Source organism: Diuraphis noxia, unplaced genomic scaffold (genome assembly GCF_037042655.1).
Source record: "Diuraphis noxia isolate RWA-SAM2 unplaced genomic scaffold, SU_Dnox_SAM2 contig0001, whole genome shotgun sequence".
NCBI lineage: Eukaryota > Metazoa > Arthropoda > Insecta > Hemiptera > Aphididae > Diuraphis > Diuraphis noxia.
Window position 1 is genome coordinate 105,881,682 of NW_028301711.1, and position 20,219 is coordinate 105,901,900.

General features: G+C 25.7%; 3 protein-coding genes across 3 annotated transcripts; 2 read left to right on the forward strand and 1 right to left on the reverse strand.

Moving 5' to 3' along the window:
- Positions 1–969: 969 nt before the first annotated feature.
- LOC149063147 (baculoviral IAP repeat-containing protein 7-like) lies at positions 970–1,455 on the reverse strand. Its single transcript, XM_089215901.1, has 2 exons — positions 1,257–1,455; positions 970–1,187 (listed from the first exon to the last, which is right to left on the reverse strand). The coding sequence occupies exons 1-2, from the start codon at positions 1,379–1,381 to the stop codon at positions 974–976; spliced, it is 339 nt and encodes a 112-aa protein (XP_089072027.1). The 5' UTR covers positions 1,382–1,455; the 3' UTR covers positions 970–973.
- Positions 1,456–10,673: 9,218 nt separating this feature from the next.
- On the forward strand, positions 10,674–11,471 carry LOC107172455 (zinc finger MYM-type protein 1-like). The gene has a single exon (XM_015522744.2). It carries the CDS (start codon positions 10,674–10,676, stop codon positions 11,469–11,471), a length of 798 nt encoding a protein of 265 aa, XP_015378230.2.
- A 4,222-nt stretch (positions 11,472–15,693) lies between these two features.
- On the forward strand, positions 15,694–16,743 carry LOC149063148 (uncharacterized). The gene is made up of 3 exons (XM_089217473.1): positions 15,694–15,968; positions 16,057–16,218; positions 16,287–16,743. The coding sequence occupies exons 1-2, from the start codon at positions 15,771–15,773 to the stop codon at positions 16,210–16,212; spliced, it is 354 nt and encodes a 117-aa protein (XP_089073599.1). The 5' UTR covers positions 15,694–15,770; the 3' UTR covers positions 16,213–16,218; positions 16,287–16,743.
- The last annotated feature ends 3,476 nt before the right edge of the window (positions 16,744–20,219 follow it).

Consider the following 20,219-nt stretch of genomic DNA (forward strand, 5'->3'; position numbering starts at 1 on the left):
AGACTCCATATTACTATAACTTAAGTCATAATTCTGAATATATTGGTTTGTAAATTCATTCCGACGACAAGAAGAAGGTAACCCGTTTACATCTGCCATGATTAGTGAATATGCTGTGTCAAAAGTCTTTTGATGACTTGACAATTTTTTTTTGTTTTTCAATAATATATAAATCAATACAGTGTTGCAATTGTTTCAAACGGTGTAAATCGATATGTGATAAAGTAATATAATTTTCATTAGAATGTAATATAATTGAAGACTGTTTCACATTAACAGAATAACTTAAATTGTCAGTTATTCTTACACGTTTACATCGAGTTTGCAGATTATCGATAATTGCATTGTAATTATTTTCACACATTAATGTAAGCCATTGTTCTAGATCAAGGTTTAAAATCTTTTTAGTTATTTTACATTCTAATAATATAACGATTGAAATCTTTTTGTTAACAAGCAATCCAACTGTTACACTTTTTTTGCCATACGGTCGAATTTCGAATACCGACTTTGAAACAACCGGTGAAATCATATTATTGTAGCTAGCGGCCTTTAAATTCTTATCGATTTTTTTTTGTTCTGAGGAATTACGTTTGTTAAAGTAGTGTTCTGATTGTTAGAGTGTTTATCATATACTGATAATATTGCTAAATATAACAACATTTTATACTAAAATTATTTAAAAATAAAAAAAAATGCAAAAAAGTAAATACGTGACCTAATTGATAAGTGTGGAAGGGGGAGAGAAAGATTATTAATTATTAATGATTATATACTTACATTAATTTGCATCAAACCTGAAATTAAACCTTATATATTTAAACAGAACTTCACGCCTTATCCATTAGGTCACGTATTTACAAGATAAAGGATTGAATAATAACACATTTAAGTTGTTTAATAGAATTCGATAATTTATTCGATACCTATTATATAACATTTTTTATACATATATTATATACATCTTAATATACTAGCAAGTGGTATCATATGATTCAATTTCACAATTACATTTAGATCTTCCGCATTTGGTTTTTACATATTCAACAAAGTGATTTCCTTTTGATAATAATACATATATACATTCCGGATTATGTCTCGAGTGTTCAATCCATGGTATATCATCTTTTTTCCAATCGTGTAAGACAAGTCCGCAGGAAAAACATTCTACAACATCTTTTACTCCTCTGAATATGAAACCACAATCAGCCAATAAATATTTATTTTGAGGTATATTTGATGGTAATATATCATACGTTTTTAATCTGGATGTAAATGTAATGTATTCCGGATATGCTGGGAATGATTTGCTTCGTACTAAAGAAACTAATGAAGAAATGTCATTGCTAGTTTTTTGTAAGTTCATGTTTTTAAATGACATTGAAAATCAAAACGTATTACTATAAAAAATATATTCTTAAGAGATACGAAAATAAACATAAAACACAACTTGGTTTAACGATAGTTAATTAGTTACTAAAATGTAAAGAAAATTAATTTTGACACTAAAGAATTACAGCACAGTGTAGCCAACATGTGTAAATAATAAATTAATTGTAAATTATTACTGTTAGTAGTCAGATTGTTACTTTTAAAACCACTATCTATTATAATTGGATTACAAAAACATCGTAAAAATTCGTTAACAAAAGATTGTAGTATATTCGATCATTGTATAATCTAACGAAAGTTGAAGTATTTCTAAACTCTATTGCATATCCGTATGATAATTTAAATTTAGATTTTTCAAAATCTAAAAAAAAAATTTTCATTATTTTTGTGTAACAGACGATGTAGGTACACAGTTTTATAATGTGTTATACTTGTTGAGATTTTGTGTTACACAGTGAACGTGTGTAGAAATCTCTTTGTAAAAAGGTGCTCAGAACATACATTAGGGTTTTTGAGAATTTGTGTTACACGGTGGAGCATGTAGGAATGCCCCCTTGAACTAATGAAATCTCCCTGTAAAAAAGGTGCTCAGAACATACAAATACATACTACTGTGTTGTGCGGTGATTTTTTTTCGGCCCCGGGGATCGGCCGGGGGACTGGTGACGGGCGGACCGCGGTCGGACGGAAAATAAAAATTTTTCCTCGGCACGCGGCCGTGACGTCCGAGTGCCCGGTGACCCTGCCGGGAGGAGCGCACGCCGGTCGACCGGTTCAGTGATCGTCTCTCTCGGGTTGGTCTCGCGGCCTACACCTGGCTAGGTTAGGTTAGGTTCGTGGTTCGGTCGCGGTCGACTGGCCCGCAGGTCCGGGCGACGGGCGCTATTTTTTTTTTGTCAAAACCGTTCGACGTGCCGCTACGCACCTCCATGGAATTTCGGAGTAGACTGCTGCTTGTCAGCCGCGCGACCGTGATGCACAGTGTGCAGGGCTACGGTAACGACACTGTCCCCATTCACCAGAGGAAGAAAGGGACAGTGAAATATCGTTCGAACCAGTACTGTCCTCATCGCTCTCACGACAGTGCACTGTCCTCATCGCTATCGGGGACAATAGGGACATTGCACTGTCCTCATCGCTATCGGGGACGAGAATATTTCAAATTAATGAACAATAGTGTTTATGGACGTACTATGATGAATGTGAGAAATCATGTTGATATAAAATTATGTTCTAATGTTTCAAAACTAGACAAATTAATTGCGAGACCAAATTTTGATAAAAGAACAATTTTTACAGATAATTTAGCTGCAATCCATATGAAAAGATGTCAAATATCTTTCAAACAACCAATATATATAGGAATGTGTATTTTAGATTTATCTAAATTGTTAATGTATGATTTTTATTATAATATAATAAAGAAAAAATATGGAAACAGAGTTAGATTATTATATACAGATACAGACTCACTAATATTAGAAATAAAAACTGATGATTTCTATCATGATATAAATGTAAAGATAGATAATAAAGATAGATCATTAATTGATGATTATTTTGATACATCAGATTATTCAAAAGATAATATTTGTGGTTTACCTTTAGTTAACAAAAAAGTCTTAGGTAAGTTTAAAGATGAGTTAAACGGAAAAATTATGACTGAATTTATAGGTTTAAGATCCAAATTATATTCACATCGAATCTTAGATACTGAAAAGGAAATTAAAAAATCTAAAGGTGTTAAAAAAAATGTTGTGGAAAATAAAATATTTTTTAATGATTTTGAAAATTGTTTACTAATAAAAAAATCAAAATATGTTAAACAAAATTTATTCAGAACTAAGCTGCATGATATTTTTACTGTAGAACAAAACAAAAAAGCTTTAAGTGCTTATGATGATAAAAGATTTATTTTGGAAAATAGTATTGATACATTAGCTTGGGGACATTATAAAACAAATATAGATAGAAATGATTTTGTAAGCCATCTCAATACATTAATTAAAAATCAAAATAAAAAAGATTGAAAATATAATATATTAAAATATTTTCCATTTCTATTATTTATATCACATTTCAATATTTTCTAATATTGAAATGTTGCATTTTAATTTTAATTATTAATATCATAAGTTTTGCGAAAAATATTTTAATAATTATTGCATTTCAATTGTCTGATCTTTTTGCACATTGTTTTCTTTGTGATCTTTTACTGATTAAATAAAAGTGTGCCAGGAATGGTACATCTATACTACTAATATTTAATTAATGATTATACTTATTAATTTATGATTTGATGATTCTAATTATGCATGTATGAATTTTTTTCAGAATTTTGAGAATGCACTTTCATATCTTAATGGGTGGGAGGATGAAATAAAGACCAAAAAAATAGATCCTAAAGATTTCCTTACAATGACAACTGCACAAGGCCTACGTGTCACTATTCAATCGACAATTGACCTTTCTAAATATTTATTAGAAGAATGTGGGTTTGAATATGTCCTTACAGGAAAGATGTGCCAAGATCCATTAGAAGTATGTATAAAAAGAAGAACAGTTGATGTTGGTTGGGAATTCTTAATTTTTTCATAACTATTTAAAGCAATGATCATTGCATTCTAAGTAGATAGAAAATTAATTAATTAATTTTGTTATAAAAATAAATAAATATGTATTATAGTTTAATGTAATTAAAATTGAATAGATATAATATATTAAATTAAAAATTGTATACACAATTTTATAACATATTATTTAAAATATTAAAATAATTATATACTTAAATACTTGATTTTTATGTTTTAGAAATTTTTTGGTATTATTCGTCAGTCTGCCGGTCCCAATGACCACCCCACTACGCCGACTTTCCTATATTTGTACAAAATTGTATCAATTTATTCTGTTCTTAAACCACCAAAACACGGAAACTGTACTGTCACTAATACAGATGCTCCAAAAATATCACTTACTAACTTGCATGAAATATTCCATGATAAAACTAGTGACAGATCTACAAAAATTAATAATCTTAAATCACGATTAGATATCTTGATCGAAGAAGGTATTTGGGAACCGTGTCAACTTCTTCCACCAATGGACAGTTATGAGGAACACACTAGCATTAGAGATTGTGTTGTATACTATGTATGTGGGTATGTAACGAAACAAATTTTAAAAAGAAAAAAATGTCCTAAATGCATTGAATATTTAAAAAATGGCAGTAATGAGCATCCTGCAGCAAAACTTATTACTTTAAAATCAAGAGGTAACCTTTTATATCCAAACACTTATTTGTTTGAATTTCTCAGTAAAGTTGAAAGTTCCTTTGCTAAACATTGTACAAGTTATAATGTATTTGAAAGAGTTATAGATGAAGTTGTTGAAAGTAAATTTGAACTCAAATATACATGTGCAGAACATCAACTTGAAGTGGCTACAGAAATTTTAGTTTATTTTATTCAAATGAGGCTACGCCAATATACTTATCAAGAAAACCTTAAATTACAAAAAATATCAAGAGAAAAAAAGAAAATATCTAAACTTTATAATACATAAAACATGATAATTAAATTACATTAAATACATGCTTAAACTTGCTTATACTTGCTTGGCTTTAGCTTATTGCTTTTTAATAATTAAAGTATTAATTATTAAAAAAATATTTTTCGGTATAACAATAATTTATGTTTTCTAGGATTCGAGAATCTAACATACAATTCAAGAAATGATTGGAAGTATAAATGATCAATTACAAAACGTGATTAAATCTGTTAAAAATGTTATATTATTAAAAATAATTATTTTCATAATTGAAAATTTCATTTATAAGATGTTTCTCTAAGCTTATGTTATAAAAACCTTATTTACAGACTTATTTATTAATTAAATAATTCTAACCAAGTTGAATCAATGAACAGTTTAATATCAAACATCTTTACTTCAAACAATTTTTCAATAAAAATAATTGTTTTACGTTTAAGTAGTACAAAACTATAAATTTTAGTATGTTTAACATATAAAAATCGGGTCGACTACTACTAGCGCTTTTAGTTCACTAGTCACGCCACTTCAACATGTGATAACGTGCCGTGCTCCAACCTTAGTAGATAACCGTGATATAATCTAAAGGAAAAGATTTTACAATGTCGAAATTAGGCAGTTCTATTAAATTTGACTTGGATTCAGAAGAAATATGATAATCTTCATCTAATCCGGATAAATAATTTTGAAGAGTTCTTTCTTTAGATTTGGTACATGAATATGGAAAACAAACTCTACTATTTGTATATTCACCTTCTATGCAACATCTTGTACAAGATGAAAAACCTGAATGGCCCTTAATTTTTTAAATAAAAGATTTTGCTGGAGTGTCACAGCAAATTATACTTATGGAAACTTCTAAATGTTCATTATTTAAATTAATTCCATTATTAATAAGATCAGTGGCTTCAGTAACAAATTCTAGTAGATACTCATTACTATCTTTTGGTTTTTCAAAACCATAATATATTACCACAGGAAAAACTGTTTTTTGGAAAGGGAGATCAGTAATAATATACGCCATAATGGGCCAAAGTTTTCCACCACTACTTTTTGATATAGGCAGTACATCTATACCAATTACCAATTTAATTGATTTTAAATCTGATGAAGCATATCTTAATATCCCTCTAGCTAAACCAAAATGAAAATATGAACCTGGGATTACAATTCGAATATTAAGTGATGTTTGTTTAGGTGTGGCTTAAAGTGTTCTACAATCAACTGGAAAATGACTAAAACATGTATGTTCTTTTAAAACTTTTAATAAACCACTTACAGCATTCTGTGGTATATTAAATGTTGTAGCCCAGTTAGACAAAAAGTCTAAGGTAAGATCAGAAGTAAAATTATTTGGAGAATTATTATGAATACTATTTTGAACTTGTTCTGAAAATATTTCATTTGATGTTGGAATCTTACTTAAAGTAGTATCTTGTGATAATATTATATTGGCCAAATTAAAATTAACCGTTGATGGTGAACCGGAGTAAGTTGAAGACGCATTGTCATTAATTAATTGTTGAGATTTTACATTAGATTTTATTTCATTATCATTATGAATTTCAGTTTCAGCATTTTGAACTACACAATTATTAGTTTCATATAAACTATTTATAATTTCAAGCTCGTTCTTAATTTTTCGACGTTTTGTACGTGAATTACTTTGAATCATTTTTAATAATTAAAAATATGTTAACCTTTCACCAATAATATTAGGTATACCTAGATAACTATAATACCTAAATATTAAAAATGAATAGTTGCCTTGTTATTATATTATATAGTTGTAAAAATTACTCAATGCAGCTGTGTAGGTAGTTGTTAACTTGTAACAAAACAAACAAAAGTAGGTATATAGGTAGGTATCTTAATTTTAATGCAGTAATATTATGGTGAATTGAACAGTGATACACGACTATTATTAGGACTAACCTCAAAAACAGCCACAGATATATCAAAAATACAGATTCACACGAAGATACAATGAATATACAGACAACATTGCATTTATGGTAGCATGAATATGTTCTTACATTTTATTTTGGGTTATATTAAGTCAAAAACGGTGACAGTGAATAAAACAATGGTGTCGACACAAGCATGGATATGACGCACATGACGAAAACGAAACGACGACGCCGGTTGCGTAATTGCGTTTTTAACTACTGCAGACGACTAGCACACATAACGACATTTGCACACAAAAACTAAAACAATATTATAATATTAAATAACGTTTAATAATGGTACCAATATACCATATTAAATAAAACGAGACTACGAGAGTGCCAGACGCAAAAAGCCAAAAACCAAAATAAATACTAAATAGTGAATATAAAAAAGGCAATAGGAATCACGATCACGCGGAAAAAATGGCAGTTAATAGTTAATAGTTATACAACACAAGCGTCTAGAGACAGAAAACGCCGAATGGCTGCAAGATGGCGGCTGTATGCTCTTATCAATATTATCTCTTATCTTTACAAACTGAACTGCTGATAACGTATGTTGATAAATTCGAAACTATTTAAAAATAAAATTTCATATTTGGATTCGACACAAGTACCTACCAATTACTATAAAATTAATAATTATTAAAATCAACAGTCACATCATTAGCCAACAATAGTAAATTTCAAATTGCTTATTTGTAGACTTGATCTCAAAGTCATTAATAAATAGTAATTATAATATAATAAATTGTCAATAATCAAATATGTTAGTATAATATAGTAAGTTTAAAATTGTATAATTATAATATAATATGTATAATAAATTGTCAATAACCAAATATGTTAGTATAATATAGTAAGTTAAAAATAATCATATAATTATAATATAATATGTATAATAAATTGTCAATAACCAAATATGTCAATATAATATAGTAAGTTAAAAATTGTATAATTATAATATAATATGTATAATAAATTGTCAATAACCAAATAAGTTAATATAATATAGTAAGTTTCAAATTGTATAATTATTATAAAATTAATTTTCATGTTTGTTCATTAACAATAAGGATGCACTTATATTATTTTTTTTTACTTAGGTATTATTGCTTGGTACTAAAATAGTTGAAACTTTTGTATTTTTTTTAGTGGAAAAAAAACGACGCTGATGTATAATTTTTTTATTTTCCGGTGAACTATTTGACGACATTTTTTTCAAAGGCTTTTTATGAATGTTATTTTTCAATGCTAATAATGTAGGTTGTGCAGACGACAAACATTTTTTCAATACATCAAGTTCATCTAAACTTGAAACAGTATTTAACATTGTATCAAATATATTTTTAAGTTTTTGTTTTTCATGTACTAAATTGTCTTCTTCTTATATTACTTCTGTATTATTCAGTTGACATACAATACTTACAGTTTCATTTTTCTTATTATTTTCTTCCATTAAGTTTTTTGTATAACTATTAGTATTTATATTTTGCACTTTTTCAGATTGGCAAACCAAATGGATATGCTTGCAAAAATTCCATTTTATTGCACTATCTATACATGTACACGAAAAACAATGAATACAAGTTTTGCAATCATCACACACAATTTGGCAATCACAGGAGTCTTTCAATTTATTGACAGTGTACATATTATCATCATGACCACTTGCCATCACATTCCAACAACCTTCTCCATCTCTAAGTACATTATTAGTTGACATTTCCAGACTATTCTTGTGCCTTTTTCTCAATTCTTTAATTTTAGTAGTAAGTTTTCCTTTATGTAGTACAATAAGTCTGTCTATAGATTTACCGTTAATACCGTTAATAACGAATGTAATGATGACGTTGAAGATACAGATATAAATCTTGATAAGGAGCAAGAGGAGGTAAATAATAATGTAGAAATAAGTTTATTCATTATTGTAATTTAAAAATTAAAATAACAATTTTAAATAAATTATTATTTTAGGCTCAATTACCTCTACAACAGGAAAAAGTGAAAGATAGGACTGATAGGAGTGGTAGAACATTTCAAGAAAAATGGATTGTTAAATATCCATGGATTATGTATAACAGTATTAGACAAAGTATATTGTACTGAATGTAAAAACGCTGTAAATAACAACATTGTTTTACCAATAAATTCAATTACTGATCAGAATTCGAAAGATACTTTTACAATTAATGGGTTTTCAAATTGGAAAAAGGCTTTACAAAGATTTTCATCACATGAAGTTAAGTACCTATACAATTATTCATGTTACAATTAGATATAATTTTTAAATTTTTTTGTTAATAATTTGTGTCAAACTAACATCAGCTTATTCTAGTATTTTGGTTTGTTGTATTTTTTTGTCATTTTGTGTTAATATTTTGTTAATATCTATAGATTAGTTTTAAATTTAATGTTGTAGTTGACCAAATACCTATAAAATATTTAAAATAATTTAATAATATTATGACTGGTTGACCAGAGTTTTAAAGATGTTTTTACAGTTAATGGGTTTTCAAATTGGGAAAAGGCTTTACAAAGATTTACATAATTCAAATTTCAAGTAATGAGTAAGTATGATGATAAATTATAATTATTAATTTTTATTTATATATTATTTTTTTTATTTCTTTATGTTTTTTTTGTTAAATAAAATGTGACTAACACCGGCTTATTGAAGTATTTTTTGATGATTTGTGTTATGTTGTGTTAACAATTTTAAATTAATAGTTAATTTCTAAATAACTAAATAAAATAATTAAATTATAGGTGGATCATTTCATAAAGCCGCTGTTTCATCAAACTTAATTCATAAAAATGGTACTAGTATATATAACTCCTTGCATACAGTCAAACTTAAGGAAATGAAAGAGTCCAAGTTAGCTCTTTTAAAGATATTTAGTTCTATACTTCACCTAACAAGACAAGGATTAGCATTAAGAGGTCATATTGATGAAAACTCAAATTTACAACAACTTCTTATTCTTAGATCTGAAGATTGTTCTGAATTAAAAAATTGGTTATGTCGTACAAAGTATAAATGGATCTCACATGACATACAAAACGAAATTATATCATTATTATCAAAGTATGTGCAAAAAAACTTAATTGAGAAAATTAAAAATTGTAAATACTTTTCCATAATACTTGATGAAACTACTGATAATGCTTGTAAATAACAGGTATCAATATGTTTCAGAATAGTTGATGTTCAATGTTTTTGAATTATTTCTGGGATTTTTTGAAACCAAATTAACTGATGCTGCAACGTTGTATTCTTTATTAACTAATGTTTTATCTCAATTTGAATTGGATTTGTCGGATTGTCGAGGACAATGTTACGATGGTGCTGCTAACGTAAGTGGACATATTACTGGGCTTCAAAAAAGAATAAATGACATAGAGCCACGTGCATTATATGTTCATTGTTCAGCACACACATTGAACTTAGTTGTGCAAGATGCCATGATGACAGTAGAAAAATCTCGTGATTTTTTGGTTTTAATGAAGTCTATGATAATATTTGTTAGAAATTCACCAAAAAGACAATCAATTTTTAATGATCTTCAGATTGAAAACAATTTACCATCAAAATCTCTTAGGCCATTTTGCCCAACAAGATGGTGTATGAGAATAGTTTCTTTAAAAACTGTATATTCAAATTATGCAATATTGATTGAATTTTTAAAAACTCTTTCGAATGAGAATAGTGAAGTTGGAGCGACAGCAAAGGGATTTTTTAATAAGATAATTAAATTTGACTTTTTATTTCTTACAAATATTATGATTTCTATTTTTGATCGTGTAGAACTTTTAAATGCAGAGTTGCAAAGAGTAACATTAAGCTTCCAAGAAGCACAAAATAAAATTAAAAATGTAAGAACATCAATTCAAGAACAAAGGAATTCTGGTTTTGATATTTTATGGAATGACTCAAAACTAAAGTCAAATGAATTGTGTTTGGAAGAAAAAGATAAAACTAGAACCCGAAAACTACCAAAACGATTTAATGAAGGGAGTGAACCACATATATTTTCTGACATTCGAGAAGAATATAAAGCTTTATTCTATGAGATTATTGATGTAACATTAGCTTCATTAGATAGGCGGTTTCAACAAAATGTTATTGAACATTTATCATTAATTGAAAGATTCATCATTGGGGAAGAAACTTCACATAAACATATAATTAAATTTTATGGATCTGACTTTGATGATGATAAATTGCAATTACACAGGGATATGTTTTTAGATGTAGCAAAATCGAGAAAGGTGCCAATTAAAAATGTTGATGATGTCTTGAAGCTAATGAAAAACGATGATGCACTTTGTCAAATGTTACCAGAGTTAAAAAAAATATTATGCATAATGTTAGTTATACCAGTGTCATCATGTACTTCAGAAATATCATTTTCTGCCCTTCGAAGACTTAAGACATACATCAGAAGTACAATGAGTCAAACACGGTTGAACGATATTGCCATTCTTCATGTTCACCGTGATGAAGAAATAAATGTAGAAACTGTCGCAAACCAATTCATCAACATTTCCAAAGTGCGGAAAAATACATTTTCTTTATAAAATGTGTAACATTCAAAATAAATTAGCATTTTTTAATTTTTGTCTTATGACTTTTTATGATAATACTATTATAATTTTATAACATACAATACAACAAATAACTAAATTTTAATAGTTAATTGTTTAATGAAAAATGTAAATAAAACGAAAATATTTATGTAAAACTTCAGTAAGTGTACTTAAAATAGTGAGCCCCCCATGATATGTTTAAAACCTGGCGCCCATGGTATTATATAATACTATATTATATTATTATTTACTATATTATAACAAATTTAGTATTTTAAAATAACAACAATTTTGAAACGCGCGTAGAACATTCAGAATTAAATGTTATTTTAAATTATTTATTTATTGTTTAGGAAATGTTTTTTAGAAATTATAATCAAAATATTGTAAATTAAACAAACCCAAAATATGTAAAGAATATTTGCAAACTAATATTATTTTATGTTAATAAATTTATGTTATTATAATATTTGTATGTAGTTTTAATTGTTAATATGTTATAAAAAAAACATACTGAGCACGTTAAAGAAATATTTTATTTTTAATATTACTTTTTAAAGATTAAATAACGTTATAATAACATAATAATTATAATATTCATAATTTAATCAAGTACTTAAGTTATAATAACATTAATGTTACGAAATTGTTGTCTGGGATTATATCTGATCTTAATTGTTCAATATGAACAACAGTAAAAAAATATCAAATAATTGAATTACTAGCCAGTACTTATGAGTACCATAAATAAATAAATATATATATATATATAACTAATAATATTCAATTATATTAATAATCATAACAATCATTTTATTCAATGATAAAAGAATCACCCGGTATAGTGTGCCGCGGCACACCAGTTGAGAACCACTGCTAGGCTATGGCTTTATCCATTGTATATATAATATTATTATTTAAACATTGAAATAAGTAGTGAATCATATAAATAACTGTTTAAAAATTGCCAAGCTATTTTTTCAATTATTTAGCAGACTATTAGACTATTTTACCACACATTATATATATACGACCCAGACAGCAATTCTTTAACATCAATATTATAATAACTTTAAAACATGATTAAATAATAAATATTATATTTTTAACATCATTAAAACATTATTCTGATCTTATAAAAGTAACATTTAAATTTAAATATTTCTTAAATATGCTCTTAATGTTTTTTTTATAATATTAAATTTCTAATCCCAGAATAATATTATAATAAGATTAGGTAATCAACTTCAAATAATATTATTTTGAAAATATTCTTTGTATGTTTTGAATTGGTTATATTTACAATATTATAACTATAATTATAAAAAAACATTTAAAGAATATTTTCAAAATAACGTTATATTAATTTGATTACCTAATGTTATTATAATATTATTGTAGAAATAAAAATGTAATGTTATAAAAAAAAATGTGCTCTCAATGTTTTTTTAATAATATTATATTTATAATTCCACAATAATATTATAATACGATTATGTAATCAACTTAATATAATATTTTTTTGAAAATATTCTTTTTATGTTTAAAATTGGTTATATTTACAATATTATGTTTAAATTTATGAAAAACATTTAAAGAATATTTTAAAATAACGTTATATTAAGTTGACTACCTAATCTTAATGTAATATTAGAAATTTAATGTTATAAACAAAAAATTAAGATTATTAGATTTGAAGTTTAACGTATTATTATTATTACTTTTTTCAGCTCAGGATAATGTTATTATAGTTAGTTTAAAGTGTTAGTTTAGACTCTATCATTTATTTCTCGTAAATGGTATAATATAATGATGTACAATCTATTTGTGGGATCACAAATACTATATATTATACTATATATTTAATATTTATATAATATATATAAAGGGTGTCTCAAAAAGAACGCCAGATTTGAAAAGGCCGCCATCTTGCGACTTGACGCCGTGTGATTTTTTTTTATGAGTTATGGGGATACACTAATAGTCACGAGTTTACCAGAACAAAGTCCGAAACGTCTTGGAACTTAAGCAAGAAATTAGTCGTGTCCTCAATGAACTTGATGGGGGGCAATGTGTGATCGAGTGATGGTAAATTTTATGGAAAGAATAATCACCTGTAGGGCTAGTAGGGGGTTCATATGCCCGATGTTGTTTTTCACTGTTAAACCTCAATTTATCCCGAAGAGAATGATATATTTGTAATATTTTTTTAAGAAAAATGAATTTAATGTATAGCAGATATAAATCCGGCGTTCTTTTTGAGACACCCTAGCTATATATGACGTAATATTATACTAATCTAAGTCTATAATATAATATGTACTAGCTAATATTATATTACCATATCATATAATAATAATACCCACTAACACAACTCATCCGTTGGATATATAATATATAATTATATTTATATTATATATATATATATATAGACATCTCCAATATATCAATTTTATGTAAATTTGTGACATTATATAAGTAGATGATAATATCATCCATATCTATTATGTGTAGGTATTCATAGAAAGTAACTGGCAAGAGGTAGATGATAAATTGATAAGCCACAGTGGATTTTTCGGATATCCATTAGTCATTGATATTTATTGTAATTTGTGGACTTCGCATCATATTATATAGTTGTTATTTGTTAATATTTTATACATTTATTGTAAGATATCAAAAAAAAGTTCAAACCACAATATATGTTTACAAAAAGTTTTTAATTTTATAATTCAAACATATCAATATAATATATATTATTATTTATTTTATGTTATAAAAATAAAATGTTATTGTAGTGGATATACATAATATAATTATATATATTTTATTAATACATATATCAAAATTTACGTTCAGCTGTTCCAATTTAGTGTTTTTAGCTCAAATATATATTATTATAAATATTACTATATTAGAGTGAATAGTGAATTGGCCGGTCAATAGGCCGCCTATTATTATATTGGTTTTAATATTTGATATATATTTTATTCTTTATTTATATTTATACCTATCGGGCTATCGATGATTTACATTAATAAACAATGAGCTACATACCATCTACTAATACGAAAAGGAGTACGTTTTAGAAGGGCCTAAACCAAAACGTTAAGGTGAAGAAACGGTCCCGGCCAACAAATACATAAATAAAAAAAAGGGGGTAGAGGAAACTGAATAAAATATAATATATTATATTAGGTATGTTATTATGCACGTGGTCGTATAGTTACTCTCTCGTAGACCGTATATAAGTTGCCTGCAGTTGGATTATTATAATATTATTATATAATAAAATATATTGAATGTCATAATTAAATTTAACACATTTCTAGGACAGACTAATAGAACTAAACACTCACTCCGAAAAATAAAAATATTATATTATTATAATAAAATAATAATATAATATAATATATATAATAATATAAATTATAATAATTCATGCTATGTTAAAATGTCTGAATTTTGTTTGTATCATAATCGTGTATCCCAGACAGCAATATAAAATTATTTTAACATTTTTAGAATATTTAGAAGTTAACATTAATGTTTCCATAACATTTTAATTGCATTTGTTTAATATTATTGACACTTTCTTAGAATATTAAATGGTCATTATTTGTCCTACCTTTATAAGTTTCCTAAAATGTTATGAAATTAACATTCTGAAAATATTCTTGTACTGATTAGATTAAAACATTTCGTGAAAGTTACAGTAATATTTATGAAATATTTTCAAAATATTTTAATTTCATTTCATACCATCAATTTTAATGTTATAATAACATTATGTCATTAAGTTCGTATAATATTTCAATATAATATATTTATAATATTCTTTTGAAATTATAATAAATAATATTTGAAATTTTAAATATGTTTTAACGTATATTATATAATATAAAATAATTTCAAAATACACAAATAAATAAAAAAAAGTCAAAAGTATTCACTTTCAAATATTTATTAATATTTTATAACTCAATTAAAAAAAAATAATTTCATGATATCAGCAATGGTATTTATACAATATCAATAACATAAAACAGATTTGAAAAAAAAAAATTAATGACAAAATAATATATTTTGTAGACGGGTATCTATATTTGTTTTATATGACTATATATGCACGCGATTAATACATAATTTTTAAAAAATTAAGTAGAAATAATTGTGGCATAATAATATATTGTATATAATAATATTTGCAAATTAATTTTTTATTTTATAATAGAATTCCAAAACTTTGTTATACATACATTAACAAAATTAAAGTATGATCAAATCACAATGAGCAATACATTGAATGCATCACATGTTGCATTACAAAATTTTTTAAATACTTCTGGTGAAACCATCACAGCACACATGGCAAACAATATTACACAATCAATTAATATCGATGAAATATTCCCTCTTAAGACGGATGATGAACTTGATAATTTCGAACAAAAATTGCTATGTGATAAAAATTTTAGACCTAATATGGTATGCATTAGAACTCATTTAAAATAAATAGTAAATATGTATATAATATATTAAATATCTTAAATCAGCTTAACTATTCATTTTTTAGGTATCAAAACTATCTTTATTAGTTGGAAATAAAGATATTGGGGATAGTGTACGACGTATCATGTTGAAAATGTTTTCAGATGAACTTATAAAAAGTTACTCGCTATTGGGATTTAAAAAAAAAAAAATTTTTCAAAGCTTGGATGTTATCGTTTAATCATTGGTTATTAATATTTATTATTATTATATTTACTAATATTATTAATATTTAATATTATTTTTGTTTTTTAGATGCTTTAAGGGTTAACATCAAGTATAAAAACATAATTGACAAGGACATTGACACACCACTATCAACTTGGTTGGCCCATGCCAAATTTAGGATTTTAAGCAAAGCAAATGCTACAATACAGACATTAAATAATCTGGACAATACATTATAATTATTTTATATAATATATATTTAATTTTTTCATTATTATTATTATTATTTTAATATTTTTTATGTTGTTGGTATTGAGTAAATACCATTGCTGAAATCATGCGCTATATCAATGCTATATTATTTTTTTTATTTTATTATTATTATTATATTAATTTATATAATAATTCATTGAATTTTGTCATTAATTTTTTTTTTCAAATCTGTTTTATGTTATTGATATTGTATAAATACCATTGCTGATATCATGAAATTATTTTTTTTTAATTGAGTTATAAAATATTAATAAATATTTGAAAGTGAATACTTTTGACTTTTTTTTATTTATTTGTGTATTTTGAAATTATTTTATATTATATAATATACGTTAAAACATATTTAAAATTTCAAATATTATTTATTATAATTTCAAAAGAATATTATAAATATATTATATTGAAATATTATACGAACTTAATGACATAATGTTATTATAACATTAAAATTGATGGTATGAAATGAAATTAAAATATTTTGAAAATATTTCATAAATATTACTGTAACTTTCACGAAATGTTTTAATCTAATCAGTACAAGAATATTTTCAGAATGTTAATTTCATAACATTTTAGGAAACTTATAAAGGTAGGACAAATAATGACCATTTAATATTCTAAGAAAGTGTCAATAATATTAAACAAATGCAATTAAAATGTTATGGAAACATTAATGTTAACTTCTAAATATTCTAAAAATGTTAAAATAATTTTATATTGCTGTCTGGGATACACGATTATGATACAAACAAAATTCAGACATTTTAACATAGCATGAATTATTATAATTTATATTATTATATATATTATATTATATTATTATTTTATTATAATAATATAATATTTTTATTTTTCGGAGTGAGTGTTTAGTTCTATTAGTCTGTCCTAGAAATGTGTTAAATTTAATTATGACATTCAATATATTTTATTATATAATAATATTATAATAATCCAACTGCAGGCAACTTATATACGGTCTACGAGAGAGTAACTATACGACCACGTGCATAATAACATACCTAATATAATATATTATATTTTATTCAGTTTCCTCTACCCCCTTTTTTTTATTTATGTATTTGTTGGCCGGGACCGTTTCTTCACCTTAACGTTTTGGTTTAGGCCCTTCTAAAACGTACTCCTTTTCGTATTAGTAGATGGTATGTAGCTCATTGTTTATTAATGTAAATCATCGATAGCCCGATAGGTATAAATATAAATAAAGAATAAAATATATATCAAATATTAAAACCAATATAATAATAGGCGGCCTATTGACCGGCCAATTCACTATTCACTCTAATATAGTAATATTTATAATAATATATATTTGAGCTAAAAACACTAAATTGGAACAGCTGAACGTAAATTTTGATATATGTATTAATAAAATATATATAATTATATTATGTATATCCACTACAATAACATTTTATTTTTATAACATAAAATAAATAATAATATATATTATATTGATATGTTTGAATTATAAAATTAAAAACTTTTTGTAAACATATATTGTGGTTTGAACTTTTTTTTGATATCTTACAATAAATGTATAAAATATTAACAAATAACAACTATATAATATGATGCGAAGTCCACAAATTACAATAAATATCAATGACTAATGGATATCCGAAAAATCCACTGTGGCTTATCAATTTATCATCTACCTCTTGCCAGTTACTTTCTATGAATACCTACACATAATAGATATGGATGATATTATCATCTACTTATATAATGTCACAAATTTACATAAAATTGATATATTGGAGATGTCTATATATATATATATATATAATATAAATATAATTATATATTATATATCCAACGGATGAGTTGTGTTAGTGGGTATTATTATTATATGATATGGTAATATAATATTAGCTAGTACATATTATATTATAGACTTAGATTAGTATAATATTACGTCATATATAGCTAGGGTGTCTCAAAAAGAACGCCGGATTTCTAAGCTAAATATCGCTTAATATAATATTGTCCGTATATTATTTACATTTTGCGCAAATAAAATAAATATACTAGCGCAAGCGTATTCAGTCATAGATGCAAAACTGCAAAGCTGTTATTATTTTTTTTCAAGAAGGTGCGTAATGACGGATATGAATAGAGTTAAGACTTAAACCTTATTTATCTCAAAACAATTTTGTGTTGGTGCACATATTATGGAATTACGGTACATTCGGTACATATCACATACATATTTTATTATTTTGATATAGATTATAATCTATCTAATCCTATATATAGGCAATTGTATTTTATATAGTTGTATACTTGTATATGCGACCTAATTTTTATGTACCTAATACCTATTGTAATTTCCTTACATTGATTGAATTTTAAAACATTCCATTTTACTTTGTGTTTTTTAACTTTAGTAGTTTAGTATACCTATAGTATAAAATGTTATATAATTTGTAGCCTTGTAGGTAGGTATTTTGTCTTCTTTATGAGTCAATATATTTAGTATTATTTTCGTAATTAGCCAATAGTAACCATTAGGCAATAAGTTAGCCAATTGTATAATATAATATTATAATATATTATATTATATTGGTCAGTCCACATTTTAAGGTTTCTGATTTTAATTGCGAATGATTAGCGTTTGAAAATTCCTAATATTTTCAAATATTGAAACCAAATTTATAAGAGTTGGGGCGTAAAATTGGGAAAAGTGAACTAGCATCATCTTAAGTAGACTCGATGACAAATTCAAATCTATTTTCAGAATTCTTATCGCTTTACTGTATAAATCGGTACGTTTGACAAAAAACACGTCTAAATTCTTATGTTGCGCGTGTGTTAGACAAAGACAGCCAATCATCGCCACCAATTCAAAATTATTATAATTATGATTTGTGATATAAATAATATATAAATTTGTTGTTGTTGATTAGCTTTTTTCGGGGAAAACCCCGAAAACCTTCTAACGGCCGTTTGTCCCGCGGTCCCCCCGCTGCAGCGCTACCACCGCCGTACACCGCATTGCCAATGTGTACTAGTCACACCGACACCGTGTCACAGTTACACATTCACGCACTCGGGCAGTAAATTCGCCATTCTGAACAGTTAACACTTTATTGGTTAATTGTATCTTTTGCGTTTTGATTATTATATATCTGATTATCAAGTTTTAAACACAGTGTGTTTACCCACAAACAGTAATTTTTAATATATTATTATATAGTATTCATTTTTTGTTGGTTTTTGGGTAATAGTGATAGTACTACATTAGTACATAGTTTCTACGTTACCTTTTATATAGGTAGTTGACGTGTCTGCAGTTGTATACATTTTTGGTAAGTACACTTACTTTTTTTATTGTTATTTATTATTTATGTTATAAGCATTGTAAAAGTTTGTATTATACTTATCTTGTAATTATACCTACTAAAATTATGATATTTTTGGTGAAATTTTGGTTACCTAAGTCGAAGTTTAATTTGCCTAATTTGTAATCACATGTTACATGTATAGGTAATAACAATGTTCAGTTATTAAGTTAGGTACATAACTACTATATATTAATACAAAATTTAATATTATTGATTTCTTAAAAACATCTTCAAAATTAGGTAGAATAATATGAATTGTTATTCTAATTAATGGCAAGTACACAGGGCCTAAAATACATCTCTTTTCTGGGAACACATTTTATTTAATTCAATTGTTACCATTGACAGATTTCCATACAACAAAAACCTGTGGAGATAGTAG

Bases quoted from the DNA above. Each gene is read 5' to 3' on its own strand.
- LOC149063147 (XM_089215901.1), bottom strand. From the start codon at position 1,381: ATGTCATTTAAAAACATGAACTTACAAAAAACTAGCAATGACATTTCT. The intron at 1,188-1,256 runs GTATGATATATT...TTTCATATTCAG, and splicing joins TTTACATCCAGATTAAAAAC to AGGAGTAAAAGATGTTGTAG.
- LOC107172455 (XM_015522744.2), top strand. From the start codon at position 10,674: ATGATTTCTATTTTTGATCGTGTAGAACTTTTAAATGCAGAGTTGCAA.
- LOC149063148 (XM_089217473.1), top strand. From the start codon at position 15,771: ATGAGCAATACATTGAATGCATCACATGTTGCATTACAAAATTTTTTA. The intron at 15,969-16,056 runs GTATGCATTAGA...TTCATTTTTTAG, and splicing joins AAAATTTTAGACCTAATATG to GTATCAAAACTATCTTTATT.